Raw genomic sequence first — 18,876 nt, 5'->3', positions numbered from 1 at the left:
TGGTTGACCTCCAGCAGAAACCTGAGGGCAAGGGAGCCAGCTGATGTAGTTCCTAAAGGTTGGCCTCCTGGGGACAGAGACCAGAGTGAAGGGTGGAGACTGACAGGTTCTGGAGAGACAATCAGAGAATATCTGTCACAGCAGCTGAACCACCAATCAATTGTGATGACGGAGTAAAAACATTTTCTGAAATATGAAAACTCTCCTCCCATGTACCATGAGCTTCAGCAAAATGAGTTAACAAGGTAGGGAATACATGAGACCCAACCAAATGGTTCCAGCTAAGAAGCTTCAGAACAAAATGCTCATGCCTATAGAGCATCCAATACAGATTTTAGAGGAAGGATGGAAGGTGGGGAAGGAGGTCTCTAAGAAGGGGGGGGGGGGGAGGGGGGAACTGATAGATTTTTTTTTTTTCCACTGAGAGTTATTTAACTACAAGTTACTTAAATGTATGTAATTTCGACTCTCCTTTCATACTTGAAATCTTTTGGAACTGACAGATTTTATTTGTTGAAGCATTTGGAAGAATTGCTAGGCATTTGACTAATCTGTTGGAGGTGTTCAGGAAAAAAACAATAACTACATTGAAAACAAAGAAAATGGGGGGGGTCATTATTAATCCAAGTAAAACAGAAGTTATAGAAAGAGTAATCGTGAAGAAACCCTAAAAAGCCATCCAAAGATGCAAAAGATGACTTCTAGGAAAGAATCCAGCATTTGAATGCTTGCCCTATTCTTGGAACTCATGGCCAATCAGTGTTAAATAGAGAAGCAGTGACATCCAAAAGAACCACAACCTTCTTTTACCAACAACATGTGCATCCACAAAAAGGAAATCAATCCAGGAGGCTAGTCTTCTCACCAGGAGCAGGCACAGAAGCTAACGTCTTCTCCCTCCCCTCTCCCACACCAGGGGGATAAGTGCCAGTGGCAGAACAAGAGAACAGGACTTGAGGGCAAGTATTTCCTCCCACCTTCCCCAAAGCCACAAATTCGGCATGTGCTGAAGGAGAGAAGAGGTTTGATTCAAGTACAAGATTGGATTTTTAAAATGAATCTGAACTGAATCTTAGCAATAGAAAGAGGGACTTATAACAACCAGCCTGAAATATGATGGAAATAGATCACCAAGGAAGCTTTTTAACCAGAGGAAAAAAGAGGCTTGATGGGGAACAGAGCAATTTTTGAAAAACACCTCCCAATTTTTTTTTTACACGAGTACATTTGAGATTCCCTATTCAGACCAGTTACATAAAATAGAAAACTATCAGATGGTGGTAAGTGCTAGGCAGAGAATTAGAGCAGATGTAAAAAAAGAAAAGAAAAAAAGGAAAAAAACCCAGATGTGATACGATGGTGACTGTGTTGCTACCTTAGGATGAATGATCAGGGAAAGTCTCTGTGAGAGGCAACATTTAAGCTCAGTTCAGAATAAAGAAGCCAGTCAAAGGAATATGGAGGAGGTGAGTGCAGAGAAGGGAGAGTGGGCAATCTTCCCAGGAAGAAGCTACAGCTAGTGAGAATGCCTGAGCATGGTGTGTTTGACAAATAAAAATAGGCCCAGTATGGCTTGGGTGTAGTGGGTTAGGAGAATAGGACAAAATGAGACCAGAGAACCATGCAGGGGCCAGATGTGAGAGCTGACACTGATGACAGAGGAAGCAAACTGTACCCTCCCTGATGGCAGCAAGGCAAAGAGGCATGTTTCTTGTGGGCTGAGGAAGGGAGCTGAACAAGGGACACAACTCAAGATGTCTATCTGGAGAAGCAGGGTGCCTATGCCAGAGTTGACTACCAGAAGCTAAGACCTGGGAGGGACAGTGGTAAAGCCACTAGCCATAGAAGACATGACCCATGTCAAGGGACTTCTAGCCAAAGTCCTCAATGGGAATTGGCAAAAAGCCCACAGAAGCATTCAATGGAGAAATAGAATTGGTATTTGACATTGGCCACACCCCAGAAGGCCCCAACTCTGATTACATTTGTACCAGGTTAATGAGTCTTTTTTTGCTCCCTTAAGTTGCACCCCTCCATTAATCCCAGAGGGCCCAGAGACAACTAGGGAGTGGGGGAGCAAAGCAGGACAACGAGGAACAGACCACACCCCATCCCCACAGTGGGTTCTCAGCCTGAAGTGGACTTGATGAAAGTAGAGGCTAGGAAAGAGAGATGAGGGAGGGAGATTTTTTTTGGTTGTTATTATTTTGGTTCTTTTTTTAAGTTTATTTATTTTGAAAGAGAGAGAGAGCAGGAGAGGACAAGCAGGGGTTGGGTAGAGAGGACAGACAGAACCCAAGCAGGCTCCTTGCCATCAGCGCCATCAGCACAGAGCCTGATGCAGGGCTGGAACTCACCAACTGCAAGATCGTGATCTGGGCTGAGATCAAGAGTCGGACGTTTAACCAACTGCACCACCCAGGTGCCCCGATGGAGGGAGCTTTAAAGGAAGTAAGACATTGACATTTTTGACATTAGACTAGACTGGAATTTTTATTACCTGAAAAAAATGGGTTATAGGGTGCCTGGGTGACTCAGTCTGTTAAACGTTGGACTCTTGATCTCTGCTCAGATCATGATCTCATGATTCATGAAATCAAGACCCATGTGGGGCTCTGCACTGACAGCATGGAGCCTACTTAAGATTCTCTCTCCCTCTCTGCCTCTCTCCCTTTTTCTCATTCTCTCAAAATAAATAAACTTAAAAAAGAAAAAAAAGAATATAATTCCATAATTATTTAGGGTTCCCAGAAAAACTGTGGGGCCAGAGGATTCCTCCTACAGAGAAACCGATAACCAAAAACATCACAATGGATTTCTTGGAGCAGATGTTTTCTTCCTTTTGTTTGTTCGTATTTTTTTTAATGTTTATTTTTGAGAGATAGCAAGAGACAGAGAGACCACAAGTGGGGGAGGGGCAGAGAGAGAGGGTGACACAGAATCTGAAGTAGGCTCCAGGCTCTGAACTGTCAGCACAGAGTCTGACGTGGGGCTTGAACTCATGAGCTGTGAGATCATGACCTGAGCTGAATCGAACACCCAACCAACTGAGCTACCCAGGCACCCTGTTTGTTTGTATTTTCTAATTTTTCTCTAATGGTATTGGTTTTTTTATTTTTTTGACAGAGAAAGCATGCGCATGCACGTGGGGGGGGGGCAGAAGGAGAGAGAGAGAGAGAGAGAGAGAGAGAGAGAGAGAGAGAGAGAGAGAGAGAGAGAGAATCTTAAGCAGGCTCCGCACTCAGCAGAGCCTGATGTAGGGCTTGGTCTCACCATGGTGAGATCACAACCTGAGACGAAATCAAGAGTCAAACACTTAACTGACTGAGACACCCAGGCACCCTTCTCTAATGATACTGGTTTAATAAAAGTTTTGTGTTTTATTTTCCTAAAGAAGTTACTATATTTAGTTTGACAAATAGACTTCACAGTTCAAATGACATTTGAGATCATTATTGAAGATTGTTATTTTTGACAGGCAGCAGCAGCATGTGGAGGGTGCTGGTAGGGGATGTGGCCCAGAGCATGTGCCCAAGAAAGAAGGGTGTTCCATTAGGCTGGAGTGTAAATGTAGGGAATCGTGGTAGGTGAAACCAGAGGTTGTGCTAGAATTAGGTACCTTTGCGTGCAAGTAAACAAAATAAGTAATGGAGGGTTTCTGATAGGGGTAGAACCCAGAAAATCCTGACCAACCAACCAACCCTCAGAAAGAGGGGGCTCTGGGGGCACCCAGGTGGCTAGGTTGGTTAAGCATCCGACTTCGGCTCAGGTCACGATCTCATGGTTTGTGGGTTTGAGCCCCACATCGGGCTCTGTGCTGACAGCTCAGAGCCTGGAGCCTGTTTCAGATTCTGTGTCTCCCTCTCTCTGCCCCTCCCCTGCTCACACTCTTTCTCTCAAAAATAAACATTAAAAAAAAGAAAGAAAAGAAAGAACGCCCTCTGCCACTACAATCATTTTAGCATCAGACCAAGTTTTAGAAATTTTTATAATCTTGTTACATTCTCCTTCACCCATCCTATTTTTGCCAAGTGATTCCTGTTTATTTTGCCTTTCAGTTTTTCCAGAGAAAGTAAACTGAATCTGTGTGGCTCATGCAAAGACCACAACTGAGCCAGGCAGGTAAAAGTAACTCTAAAAGGCAGAGGAGGTGAGAAAAAAAAAGAAAAGCCAGAAGCCTTTTCATGTTAACATTTTATTTAAACCAGTACAAGCACCATGCTTAACAGAAGACTGTCCAAAATAAACATGCAATATGAACTAGCAGAGACTGAAATCACAGCTTAAGAAGTTGTGCCAGTTGTTGATTTTGTTAAATGATGACAGGGAACTGTTAAAGTTCACAAGACTAAACCATTAATGTTTCAAGCCTCCTGAATGAGATTATATTGGACCATCTAGGTCAGTGGGAACTGCCCTGGCAAGTTAGTGATCTCAAACAATATTCAAGTAATATACGTGTATGAACTATATTCCAAAAAGCAAGAAAACACAGTTTCTATCACAACCTTAACATAGTTGTTTTGAATATTAACAGGAACATGGTCACGATTTGAAATGTCAAATGGCATAACAAGAAACAAATTTCTCAAGAATATTCAACTTGGGACCATTGATGTTAAGTGGCCTATAAGATTTACATTCTTCCAGAAATACAAAATGAGATTTGTCCAGAAATGTTTGAGACACTTCTTCACATAAGTTGTAAAGGCTCAAATTCTGTAGATTCCAGTATTATCAGTCTATTGAACAAACAGGGAAAGCAACCGTACTAAGAATATTTGAATTGATAGAATACAAGTTACTCTCTACTTCCACCAAATATCAGCATTTAAACTCTTATGAAAATATCTATTCATCACTAGTCCACATTATGGATTAATGACATTGCTCAGGTTTTAAAGGAGTCCAAACATTTTTTTTAAGTATACCTTCCTTACTATCTATATACGTGGGGAATAAAGACAGCCAAATTTAATTTGGCAATAAACTCCTCTAACTGGAAATTTTTAAAGTGTCGGACCAAGATACAGTTTATGGCTACATGTGACTCCTGAAAATAGGAGATAAAAGGGGACAGAAAAGTGCTGACAGACATTTTGCTACAAAGATTATTTAGTAATGATAATAAAAAATTTAGCAACACCCTCTTAAACAAGAGTATGTTTAACTGCACTAGGCATTTGGTAAACTTTTTAGAAACAGACAATTTGAACATTTATTTTAGAAGTCAATTAAACAAAAACAGTCTAACAACCTTTCTCCTAACATGATTGCTTCAATACCAGAATGAAGTGAATACTACTCAAAATGACATTTTGGAATTTCAGCATAGTAACCTGAGAACAGTTTTCTTCATCTGTCAGTTATGCTGCCACTAAAACCATACTAAACACATGCTAGAATTACTAGTTAGCTCTATCGTTACATTGGATGCTATGCAGAACTTATTATGCAAGCCCAACAATTTCAAAACTAATGCTGACTTAGAAGACCATGAAGGAGTTTCCCAGGAAAAAAAGCTGATGCCAACAGGGAAAGATTAAGATATGAATGGGAATAGCTGCACCAGAAAGCTATGGAATGTAAAAACTGCAATTGTCAAATCTGGAGTTACTTTTTGAGAGAAGGCAGAAAAAGAGAGCAAATAGAAATATACTTGAAAAGAACAATGCAAAAGTTTGATTAGATGGAAAGGAAATTTATATAAAAGTCTGAGAACACTCTGGAGCATACAATTTAGAAGTCTCCCTAGAGGACAGAGGGAGTAAAAACACATTCTACTGCTTCCCCAGTCTTATTTACTGTCTTGTAAAATACATGTTATAGACAAGGAATCAAACAAGGTCAAAAAAGCATGATTTATCATAGCTCTTTGCCCCTGTTAGAGAACAGGGGAACTCAGTTCTGTTTATGGAGGTCAGTGAGGACTTTCAGTTTAAAAAAAACAAAAACAGGCAAGACAAAAAAGGAACCTCATTAAAAAATACATTCTTGCAGCACTAGTTTCTCTTATTGCTGCAAACCAGGTGAAACGAAATCTCATTTCCTTCATTTAAAAACATTAAAAACACTCTCCATTCACTTGGGTTATATCTGCATTTCTACAGAATTAGAAGCATTATTCTCCAATATCAAAATAGCTGTTTAAAGAATTCATAAACTTCCTGGGTAAAGTTCTCTCTCTTTCTCTTTCTCTCTCTCTCTCTCTTGCTCTCTCCAGAAATTGGAATAGAGAATCTTTCCCATTCGATAACCAAAACAAATGTCCACTCTAGCACTTCCTCATCTCCAACTAACTTCCTATTGCTTCCTGTTTTTTAGATTAGTGAAGCCAAACAGCACTGGCAACAGAAGATTCAATATTGTGGAAATTCCAACTATCTTCACCTCTTTATTAAAGTTGGCACAGAAACCTCAAAAAGAAAATGTAAAGAATGGATGAATGGAAAATACGCCAACATAAAAAAAATGCCTTTCTAGTTTTGAAATGACTAAGACATTCTTAATATAAGAATCTGCTCACCAAATTTTATTAGTCTTTAGAGTCTCAACACTGTTTGTCAAATTAAGTTCAACACTTACTTACATGTTGTTAAAGTACACTACATATTAGAATCCTTGCTTCATGTCAAAGATGCCAACAAGACTGATGTACAGTTTAGAATATCTTCTGACATTTAGGATAGAAGATGCAATTTCTATTGATGTGTTAATGTTATTAACTCTGGCCATGGTTTTAAGATAAATAATTTTTCCTATGGCACGAAACTAATCATAAATATACCCAAAGTTACAACTCTCAACTGCCATATATTCACCAATGCAAGCAGATAGTTGGAATTTTAAAAATATGAAGTTGATTTTATTACAAATTTCAGATAAACACATTTAGAAAATTGTTTTACTTGGACCCTTTACAAAAGTATTAATTTCACCAAATCTGGAATACTGGCAGTGTAAAAGTCTTAAACTAACTTTAAAGCTAACAAATCAAAGGCACAGTATTAACACACTTAAAGTAACTAGTGTTCACAGGACAACACTGAGAGGTGCTTTATAATTAAAGTGTTATCAACCTAGATCCAAAACTATCTAGCTATGACACAACCAGGAATGAAGCCCTTGATTAGTTCCAACCTATCAATTTCCAAGACTAAGATGCTATTTTCTATTAAGAAGAAAACCTAATAGTCATAACTATTATAACATCTAACTCCCAGACCTTAAGAATGAACGGCTGATGAACAAAGTTTCTGGACTTGATTAAAAAGATACAGGAAACCAGAGAAGGCATGAACTGATGAAAAATGTACTTGTAATGTAGATTATACTACAGTAAATTACTTTTCATGGCTCAAAATTGGGTCATTCAAGTCTTTTACCCCAAAATAATTTCAAAGATTTGACAAGTGATAATACGCTATTTTCATATATAAACTGCTAATATCCAGTATTTGTCAAAAGGAGGCAACTGTTGTCTATCACAATCTAATACCCACTTTCCAATAGTGTCTGTAAATAGTAACAAATTCTGAACCATAAGTTATAGAAATTAGTCACAAGAGTGCAAAAAGTCCCTGGAGAGAAGTAGTCCACCTAACAATTACAAATATAAGGAAACACTTTACAAAGTTTCATTACTATGAAGATGATTTCCCCTTTGTTCAAACTTTGAACAAACGAAGAATTTTTCTTTACTGCAGGAAACAAACTGTAAGTAACAGTGCATTTTTAGGCATAAGTATTTATGTCTGGTTCCAGTATGGTCAGGTTAATACATAAATACTTTAGAAACACAGAAGTTCACATTAGTGGAAAAATCCAAGTTTCTCACGTAACCATTCTTCAGTTAGGTCTTCGGTGTTTCTTATTTCAAATACCTTAAGAAAAAAACCTTACGTCATACTTTAACACTCTCAAAAATATATATATGAGTGATGAATATCAAATTCTCCTTCCTTTCATTCATGTTGGTCATGACTTATCTATGTAAATTAGATATACCTTTACTTTTTTTATTTTTTATTTTTTAAAGTAATCTACACTCAACATGGGGCTCGAACTTAACACCCGTGAGATCAAGAGTCACACGCTCTACCAACTGAGCCAGCCAGGTGCCCCAACCTTTACTTTTTTAAAATGCTAAGTACTAAGTTACCAAAGTTTAGCAATCAAGATGGCATAAAACCAAAACTCTCTTAAAAGCACAAATCTACAAATATTCTAAAAGAACAGTTCTGTACATCTTACCCACTAGAAGAGATACCCCAAGTATACACAACTAAAATCAATCAATTAGTTAGGAACCGGAAGAACATACACTGGTCTTCCATAGTTGGAGGAAATACAAGCTGTAGAATGTTTTGATAAGGACGGACTACAGGCCCACAGCCACAAATCTCTGTATACACACAGGCTGGGGAAGTATAATGGCTATAAAGAAACAATGTAATAGAGCAGAAAGGATGGGATTGAGGCCAGATGTGGGTTTGAATCCTAGCTCTGTCATTTACTATTATGCAACCGTGGGCCAGTCTTTCATCTTCTGAAACTCAATTTTCCCACCTACAGAACAGGAATATCACCATCAACCTCACAGTGTCGTGGTGAGGATTCAATGTGATTATTTGTAAAAGTCACTTATAAATTGTAATGCCTTAATTCCAGCACTTTATGGTGTGTGTGAGATTAGAACAGAAATGAGGCTGTCCTTCCTAATCACCCACCCCTTAGATCAACTCCAGGGTGTTCCTATGGTACGAATGAGAAAAAGTAGGGTCTATAAGTTGGCACTGTCAATGACAATCACATGGGCTAAAGGTAAAAGCAGGGGGAATGAAAGACATCTCCTGGATTGATGATTAAACACCTAAGGAGAAAACACTGATGCTGTTCTTAAAATAAAACCTGAAAGGCAATGTTATTTAATATTATTTCAGTGATGTAATGGTCCATTTCAAAACCTTAAAAGTACACACTTTTACAACTCAAACTAATACGTGGAAGTTAAATAAAGTTCGAGAACAGGTCTCTCTCTTACCATTAAACTTCAAAAAATGCCATAAAACAATGGGGACAGTGGAGGCATAAGGACAGTGTCTCATATAAAACAGAATGTTCTAGTTTAATAAAGCTAGTAAGTATTCTTAACAATTTAACTTTAGACTTGGGAACAAGATAGTTAACTGCATAATGTGGAATTTGTTTCATTTAGGCTATGGTAAAGGGCTATGAGAAACTTCAATACTTACTTTTATCTACTAGAAACTACATTACGGAAGATAAAAAAACTTTCAATAGATTGAATAGTTGCAGTGGCTTTTCTAAAGCTGCCTATATTTTGAATGTGATTTCTTCTAGTTAACTTGTAATTTCCATTCAAAAAACACACTTTGATTAATGACTTGTATCATTCTTTTTTTCAAACAATAAAACTCTCTAAGTTCACTGCTCTGTTCTAAATAACTTTCACCTGCATAAAAAATACTTAACTCTTCAGATTACTTTAGCTATTGCTCTAAGGGAAAAATACTATCTCAATAAGCAAGTAAAATACAAATACCACCTTGGTTAGTTCAGCTGTTTGGACTAACTTATTCTTACTCCCAGCATACATCATCTGTTGTTCAGGCTTACATCCTGGAAAAGAGATTAGTATAGACATGAGACTTAGAAATTTAAAAAGTGATGAGTTTTCACTTTTTACTTTCAAAAAAATGACACATTTAGGATATTCTTATGCTATTGAGCTTACAAAAAACTTCAGTCTCAGTGTGTATGGGTGTATTTCGAGAGTCTTACATTGCATATTGCCTGCACAAAGCCATAGCTAAATGACAAACAAGGCTGCAGGTCAACAAAAATAAATGAGGCTACATCTCTGTAGATCTTTTACAACCTCATAAATACTTAAGAACTATTTTAATTTTGACATTAAATATCAAGGTCAATTTTATGGATGCCTAACATACATAGGTTTGGGGATGGTGATGGATCAGTGTGGGGAGATGCACCCTGGACAAAAGTTACTATTTTAAGTGCTAAGTAAAGGATACAAATAGTAAAGTTTAGAGTTCAGAGTTGTGGGCATAATGGTGACAGTACTGGGAATTCTGGTTATAATGGATATACCCTGAATAACAATAAGCCACTTTAATATCTAATGTAAGCTACTCTGAAACTATTCTCAAGATTATAGGCGTTACCATCAGTAACTACTATTTTACACATAAACACAAATATATATCATGATTATACATGAAGTTCATGTACTCACACACAAAACTAAAACAGAAAATGTATGCTGGTATTTTAAAATGTCACTACGTTTCATATTCCTTAAATGTATGTATGATTTGACTGATGAATTACACTTCTAGAAATGTATCCTAAGAAAACAACTTCTAAGGATGAATTCATGTGCACATGCACGCATACCTCTATTTAGGTTAAGTCAACACTTTACATCTTTAAAACAAGCATAAAATTTGTCTTATATAAAAATGGTTTAATTAGATCAGGACGAAATATACTATATAAAGGAATTCACTCACCAACAGGACTGGAGAAAATAAAGCACAGAGGATATGAAACTCTTCCATCATCATGTTGGTATTTATAACTATACACAATGAAGGTTTTTCTCAAGTTAAAGAAACTAAAATTATTGCTCTATTTGAGACAAGTATCTACCGACAAAGTTCTGAAAGAAATATACACCTGGGGAGCTAGTGAGTGGTAAATATCTCTCTTATCCATTTGGGCCATACCTTTATTATCATTATCTTTCCATAAAAGTATACACGAGCCCCAAAGTTAAGTTATTAAATCATATTATCTCTCAAAAATATATTAAAAGTGTAGATTTAGTATGGAGGTTTTCTTTCTAAATTTTTATTGTAACCACATAATAGAAGGAATTTTTAAAAAAGGAAATAATTCATCCCACTAGTACATCAGCTTCCCATTTTTCTTAGTCCAATATGTGCATACATTTTTTTTTTAGAGGGACACAGAGAGAGAGAGAGAAAGAGAGAGAGAGAGGAAACATAAGTGGGGGAGGGGTAGAGAGAGTGGGGGACAGAGGATCCAAAGTGGGTTCTGGGCTGACAGCAGACAGCCTGATGCAGGGCTCAAACTCACAAACCCTGCTATCATGACCTGACCTGAAGTCGGACACTTAACCGACTGAGCCACCTAGGTGCCCCCATGCATACATATTTTGATTGTAATCATGGTGTAGGAGAAAATTTTGTAAAATATAGGTCTTTTAAAAATTGAACAAACCAACTTCGTAAATAAAATTCTGACCACTAAAGGAAACAAATCTTTTTAAAGCACCAAGAAAAGGATATCGAGGTTGTCGTTCAGGCAGTTCATCTTTAAGTTCATCCGGTGAAATGCCCTGGCACCATAAAGAAAAAAACTTTTTAAACATTTTCTTACCCATAATACCTTAAGTATATACCAAGTACCCATCTATTAACAGATATAACTTATACCAAGTACCCATTCTATTAACAGATATAACTTCATAACCACATCCCACAACATAAAATTTTAGGTTACTACGTTGTATATAAGCTGAGATTCCTAAACCCTCAAGCCAATGAAAGCCCACACCAGCCCACTCAGTTTAGTTCCACTTATTATCTAAATAGCCATGTTCATGTTCCAGCTGTCAAGAAATTCTGAATAAGATAATAGGCCACTCCTCAAAGGAGCGTCTGATTTGGAGAGAGAAAAAAGTTAATTTTTTTTCAGTCTAAATTAGTTACTTAATTTGACAAACTAAACGCTTAGGTTATAGCATTTTAGATTTTAATTACTGGCCGAACAAGTTAGAAGTTATAAAGTTAACTGAGTTTTTACTGGACGTGTAGCCCTATCTTCGACCACTTACTACATTGGTTTCATTAATGTTTTAAAGAATGTGATTAAATTAGCAAGACAATGTGCTACATAATAATTAGCACATGCTTTTCATGCATAATGAGCATGTACTCAGACTCATTTTAAAAGGACACGTAACTAACACCGCATCTTTCAGGCAACAGTAATTGCTTAACTATAAAACTGTACTTAGCTGATTAAACAAACCTCAAGCTCTTCATCCAGTACCACCAGGCGTTTATCCTTATCAATCTTCACTAAAATAAAAATACAGTATAAGTAAACTGTGATTCTAATGTGACCTTGATCTACCCAAGCCACAGTCTCAGTCCTTTTTCTGGCATCTAAAATTAAAACATTAAGAAACACAAACATAAAACTCATTTGCAGTTTAGTTTATGGTCTAATTAGCTAGCTGTGCTTTTCAAGCAGTCAGCATTTAAAGGCTTTTACCCACAATTCTCATCACCTAATTTGCTTATTTAGAATTTTACATCAACTCCTTACATTTCCTGTGTATCTGAAGAATTTTGTAACTCAAATGCAACTTCCTTGATAACAAAAAAAGGTCTGAAAGGGTGACTATAAAGGAGCGTGGTCTATGTAGCACGGTCAGAACTGCAAAGGAAAAGCGGACCAGGGGTTAGGATAGAACCACCACTAGATTTCCAGCTTCTCCAGAGTCCATATTTCATAGCGCAGTATGATTATTCTGACAGGAAGAATTACCAAACAGCAGTGATATCTATATACAAATATATGTAACATAACCTTAAGCCAAATTGAAAAATGTTTGGATAATCTATGCCTTTATACTTTTCCATTACTCTGAAATGTTGGCCAGTTTTCGTTTGTAATAACTTCATAGTAAATTCTGTAAGATACAGTAAGATCTGAAATAGCTTTATCTTTTGCAGCAAAATGGCACTGACATGAATGTTCACTTTTAAGAACTGTATGCCTACGTTGTAGTATTTATTTGTAATAGAACCAACATTCGTGACAAGTTGTCACTGCCTTGTTAATTCACATCTGCTGGATGCCTCTCTATTAAGCATAGTTATAGAGTTCTACACTGTTACCCCCCTGCCCTTCCTTCATCCTCCTAAATCATCACCCACATCTTAAATATTACTTAAGAATATCGGGGCGCCTGGGTGGCGCAGTCGGTTAAGCGTCCGACTTCAGCCAGGTCACGATCTCGCGGTCCGTGAGTTCGAGCCCCGCGTCGGGCTCTGTGCTGACGGCTCAGAGCCTGGAGCCTGTTTCCGATTCTGTGTCTCCCTCTCTCTCTGCCCCTCCCCTGTTCATGCTCTGTCTCTCTCTGTCCCAAAAATAAATAAACGTTGAAAAAAAAAAAAAATTTAAAAAGAATATAAAAGAAATCTGCATAACATCAGCTACAGCTCACAGCAGAAGAGGCTATATGCAAATCACTTTCCATCGTCAGAAGTTGGCAACACTTAAAAGTACTCTCCATGAAACTGGGGTTCAAGTCTAGAATTGAAATAAGGCCCCAAATCACTTTGAAGACAATGCTGAACATTTTACCATTTTAGGTGCAGGCAAAGGTTTCTGGCTGAGATTGAATGACCAGGAAATTTTTAGTTTCCTGAGAAGTTAAAGGATGGAGCTGGATGGGTCACTACCATGACCAGGTGACTAAGATCATCTTCTCCAGAGCTGTGTAGGCAGCTGAGGAGGGAGGCAGGACACTCCACCTCTGTTCTATGATAACAAATATTACTTATTTTCTAAAGTGATCTAAAAGCAAGGGGGAGGATTAAAACAGGAGGAGGCGGGGCGCCTGGGTGGCTCAGTCGGTTAAGCGTCCGACTTCGGCTCAGGTCATGATCTCGCAGTCCGTGAGTTCGAGCCCTGTGTCGGGCTCTGTGCTGACAGCTCAGAGCCTGGAGCCTGTTTCAGATTCTGTGTCTCCCTCTCTCTGACCCTCCCCCGTTCATGCTCTGTCTCTCTGTCTCAAAAATAAATAAACGTTAAAAATAAATAAATAAAATAAAACAGGAGGAGGCATATTATTTCCTAAAGTCTCAGTTTATTCAATGTAGCTATAAGATAAAAATCAACAAAGACCATGTAACTGAGGCAATCACTTTTAGCTTACTTATGATGGCAGCATTGTTCGTTTCTTTGCGAAAACGAAACTTTCTCAGCTTTTCCACTAAATCTTCAGCAACATCACAAACCACCAAAGACTCACTCTAGAAAAGAAAAAAAAAAAAAAAAAAACATGTATAAAATGCCATGACTTCAATACATGTACATGTGAAAGTTATAAAACTTAATACCTTTAAAAACATACTGACATCTACATATGTCACAATTAAGTGAACTAACATGAAACACCTGAACACTTAGAGCTTTTAAATCTACCAACCTTTATCTACATTAATCATACACATTTGCTCATCTAATGTGTAGGCTATGCCTTAACTTTCTCTTTGGCTAATAAATATCTCAAAGAACTAGATATAATAATGCGCAATTTCATCAGAACCAGAGAAGGGAAGCATACAGGAAAAGTCAAGGATCACTGCTGTTAGAAAATACATTTTTGCACTATGCAGGAAGAACAGGAAAAATCATCTTTATTGTACTTAGAATTAATAAGACCTTGGTTCATTTTTGTGTCTCGCAACTGTGAAAAAATACAAATAAACAAAAGTAAGAAAAGTAAGTCACAAGAGTAAATACCAATACCATTTTATATCTTAACTAAATTACTGTGGGGATTAAAAAAAGAAGTTATTAAGAATTATGAAAGCGGGGCACCTGACTGGCTCAGTCTGCAGAGCATGCAGCTCATCTCAGGGTCTTGGGTCTGAACCTCACATTGGGTGTAGAGAATTATGAATTCTTAAAAAAAAAGAATTATGAAAGCAAAACTAGATGAAACAAATATAAACTATACTAAAAGAACCTTTTACAATTATGAAAAAGTGTTAGAGATTCTTCTCCAGAAATCTGGCAAGGAAATGACCTAAAGCACTCTTCTTTTAGTAATGCAAATGTATTACTGATTGAAAACACGAGGACAGAAGTCTTTTTTTTCCCTTTCTTAATGTGTAAAACTTTGAACACATAGAAAAGGAGAGAGAATAGTATAGTGGAACCTTATGCACTATATCAGTTTCAAACATTATCAACACATAGTTGATCTTACTGCATCAAAACCCTCCATACTGCCCCCCATGGAAGTCACACGGCAAAGGCCCAAAGTCATTTCAACTGTATATATTTTAGTACGTATCATTAAAATGATAGTATGTGCCATTAAGAATATAAGGATAATAACAATATCTCACCTTAAAAAACCTAACCATAATTCCAGTCTCAAATAATCAAATAGAATTCAAATTCCCCACATTGTTTTTCCCCCCGCAACAGGTCTGATTGAGTCAGTACCAAAAGAAGGTCCACATTCTTTGATCTTTTCAAACATGTTTCCCTCTCCTTCAAGAAAATTAGAACATTTCAGAAACCAATGCTAAATACATGTCTCATTATAACCCCAAAAGTTGAAGGCTTCCAATTTTAAGTTAAAATACAAATTTAATAAAAGCCTACTTTTTTGACCCCAGGTTGGGTAAATGAGGGCATAAGTTAAATCAGAAATAGCCATTATTTTAAATTGTCCTTTAATTCAGAACACTGGTAATATGTAAGGTATGACAGACCACAGGATATGCTATTTACAATTAGAAAAGACATCCCGTCAATGGGTATTGTCCAATAAATAAGGTCCTATCCAATAAATAAGGAGTCAAGTGCATGCATCCTATTAGTTCTCCTTAGAAAAAGAGATGTTAAGTCATAAGGAGCTTCCTGAAGGTAGTATTCAACCATAGTCTATTTTCAAGAAAAATACAGAAGTCAAAAAGTTAGAATTTCCATTCTCTCTTCAACCAAGGGTAGAACCCATTAGCGAAACTAGTAAATATTTTAGATTCTTGTTTAGGCAAAGACCACAACTTATCACAAAAGTCTTACCTTCCAGCTCTGACACTCAGAGCTGCTTGTGCAATCCTGACATTCTGAGGATCAGAAACCAAATGAAAATCATGCTGTGGTTTGATTTACAGAGCTTGTTTTGGCATTTTCACCCCTCCCAATACCATAATAAGGCCAAAAATTCCTTCCTACAAGAAAAGGGACGCAGGCTCAGTCAATTCTAATTGCTTACAGTTAGCAGAAGCATTTAAGAGTAAGTATAACACCCTGCAAACAACTCTATGTGGGTAAATATCAATATACAGTTAAGTGGAATGTTGAGCTCGATTGTTCACTTATTGGTTTCTCCAAGTAAGAAACATTTAGTGAGTGTAAGCACCACGGTAAGTGCTAGGAATACAATCATATAAAATAAATAAATAAATAATATGGGCTTGCCCTCAGGGAGCTTCTATTACAGTCTAGTAGAAGACAGACCTACATCAAAAGGATCAGGTAAGGGGCGCCTGGGTGGCTCAGTCGGTTAAGGGTCTGACTTCAGCTCAGGTCATGATCTCGCGGTCCGTGAGTTCGAGCCCCGCATCAGGCTCTGTGCTGACAGCTCAGAGCCTGGAGCTTGTTTCCAATTCTGTGTCTCCCTCTCTCTCTGACCCTCCCCCGTTCATGCTCTGTCTCTCTCTGTCTCAAAAATAAATAAACGTTAAAAAAAAATTAAAAAAAAAAAAAAAGGATCAGGTAAGAAAATGTGTATTTGTTTGTACCTGTAGTAAGAACTAGACAAGAGAGACACAAGCTGCTATGAGAACTTAGGACCAGAGAAGAACACTATGGTCACAAAAGATTTGCCTGAAAAAGGTATCTGAAGGACCAAAACTGCCTATGCAGAAACCCTTTGATTAAAGTGATCATGGTACATGTAAGATAATGAAAGGCCAGTATGACTCTAGGACAGAGAATGAGCAGGAACATGGTATAAGAAGAGGTTGGTAGGGACTAGACTACATAGGGCCTCGTGGGTCATATTTTGGTCTTTATCCTATGAGCAAAGGGAAGTCACTAAGGAGTTTTAAGCAGAGAGGTGATGGGAAACATGATCAGATTTGCATGCAGGAAACAGAGTGCCAAGATGAATAGAGCAAGACTAGTTACTTGGCAAGACTAGTCCAAGTGAGAGATGAAAAGTAGCTTAGATTGAGGAGGAACAAGAGAAGTAGGGAAATATTGCTAAGAACAGTTAACACATTATTAAACACTGTGAGAGAAACATGGTGCTATGCCCTTTACATGCACTTCCCCTCATGCTCAAAATAATTCCTTAGGATGAGTTTGTTTTATTATTCTCATTTTGCACGAAACTAAGGTTTGGAGAGGTTAAGTTCCTTCCCCAAAGTTAACACAACTAGTGAAGCCTGATCTCTTAGACACTCTCTTAACCACTACAAAGGAGCTAATGCCAGACTGGATATTGGAGGGGTGACTTAGGAAAAAGAGTTACCGAGATAACTCCAAACTTCTCACTTGTGTAACAGACAAAATTATACCTTTCACTGAGTTGAGGAACACTGAGGAAAAACCAGGTTTGCAACGAAAGAGAATGAGTTCTACTCTGGACAAACTGAGGTGGCTTTGAAGCACCCAAGTGGGGAAAAGCTTCCTAGAAGGTAACTAAATAGTGGGAAATATAGATCTGGACTGGATCTCAGAAGCAAATGTGATACAAATTCACAAGTCTTCTGCTTATAGGTAGGAGGTAATTGAAACTATGAATGTAAGAAAAGATGGATAAAGAAAAAAAAAAACAGAATGGAAAACCCAGCATTAGACTGGAGCCTAGAACACCTCCATGTGATGTCCAGGGAAGAACAGTCTGCATGGGACACATATGGACCAACAGTAAAAGTAAGAGAAAAACAAGAAGTCAAGGGGAAAGTCTGGGGAAAGCGAAAGCTTCAAAAAGGGGAGAGTAAACTGTCCAGAATGCAGATGAAAGGTCAGTTAAGATGAGAATTGAAGAGTCCCTTGGATTTGGTGACCATGACAAGATCTATTCGAAGGAGATGGGTTGAGAAATGAGTGACAGGTCAGAGATAGGGCAGTGGGGAGCTGTGTTTTGTTTCTAATTAAAGAAACGAGCATATTTGAGCATATTTAAACACCCGATAGGAAAGATCCAGAAAAATCCTTGTTAGGCAATTGATTTAATTCTCCACTTTATTTTCAAGCATGGGGTTCAACCCATTCGAGGACAGAAGCTAAAGCCCCCAGAACAAACAAAACTAAAGCATTTGACAGGCACTTTAAGGCTAAAGCATCAAAGCCTTGGGTCAAAGGTTTCCAGCTGCCCTGACTCAAGGAAAGCAAGGATACGGAGAAATCCCGAGCGGCAGGCCAAGGAAGGAGGAGACAGCAGCTAAGGCGAGGCCGAGAGAATGGAATCTGAATTTCCGAATCCTCCCTGAAAAGGCCGCCAGGCGGAAGGTGCTCAGCGCCGGTCTGCCCCTCAGGCCTGGCCGGGGCCCTGGCAAGAAAACGGCGTTTAGGGGAGCCCTTCGCTGAGCCAGACCTCCAGCCCCCTCCGACCCTGCAGTTCAGGAGCTGGCACTCTCCATCCAGAAGGACCCAGGCGAGGGAGACCCAACCCTACTACTGGCCGCACCCCAGTCCCAGGATCCGCTGGGCGGGTCGACCCCAGGCCCGGCCGGAGGATGCTGCCTTCAGGCCGAGTGGAAGCGGCTGCGGGCAGAGGCCAAGTCTCTGGCTGTGGGCACGCGCCAGCAGCCGGGGCGGAAGCGGCCGCCGACCCACCCCAGGCGCTGCCCGCAGAGCCTGGCTCCGGCAAACAGGAGAGCCAGGCTGGCTGGCCCGGCCCTCCGGCCCCCGCCCTCCCCGGCGGCAACTCACCATTTTCCTTCCGGCAGTCAGCAGCCTCTCGCCTTCCCTGGGGCCCCTTTAAGAATGGCACGACGACCTCCTCCCTTCCTGCCCCGGCGCCTGGCAGAGTCTCCCCCA

The 18,876-nt window shown here is 38.8% G+C and overlaps 1 protein-coding gene across 1 annotated transcript; it reads right to left on the bottom strand.

Moving 5' to 3' along the window:
* Nucleotides 1–4,179: 4,179 nt before the first annotated feature.
* Nucleotides 4,180–18,876, bottom strand: GMFB (glia maturation factor beta). Its single transcript, XM_047079632.1, has 7 exons — nt 18,769–18,876; nt 14,021–14,117; nt 12,103–12,152; nt 11,358–11,407; nt 10,557–10,639; nt 9,569–9,642; nt 4,180–7,883 (listed from the first exon to the last, which is right to left on the bottom strand). The coding sequence occupies exons 1-7, from the start codon at nt 18,769–18,771 to the stop codon at nt 7,812–7,814; spliced, it is 429 nt and encodes a 142-aa protein (XP_046935588.1). The 5' UTR covers nt 18,772–18,876; the 3' UTR covers nt 4,180–7,811.

This window comes from Lynx rufus, unplaced genomic scaffold, assembly GCF_022079265.1.
Source record: "Lynx rufus isolate CCGP_SWC_20201006 ecotype Redwood Valley unplaced genomic scaffold, mLynRuf1.p SCAF_17, whole genome shotgun sequence".
NCBI lineage: Eukaryota > Metazoa > Chordata > Mammalia > Carnivora > Felidae > Lynx > Lynx rufus.
The sequence above is the reverse complement of the archived record's forward strand: the minus strand, read 5'-3'. Positions and strand labels throughout refer to the sequence as shown.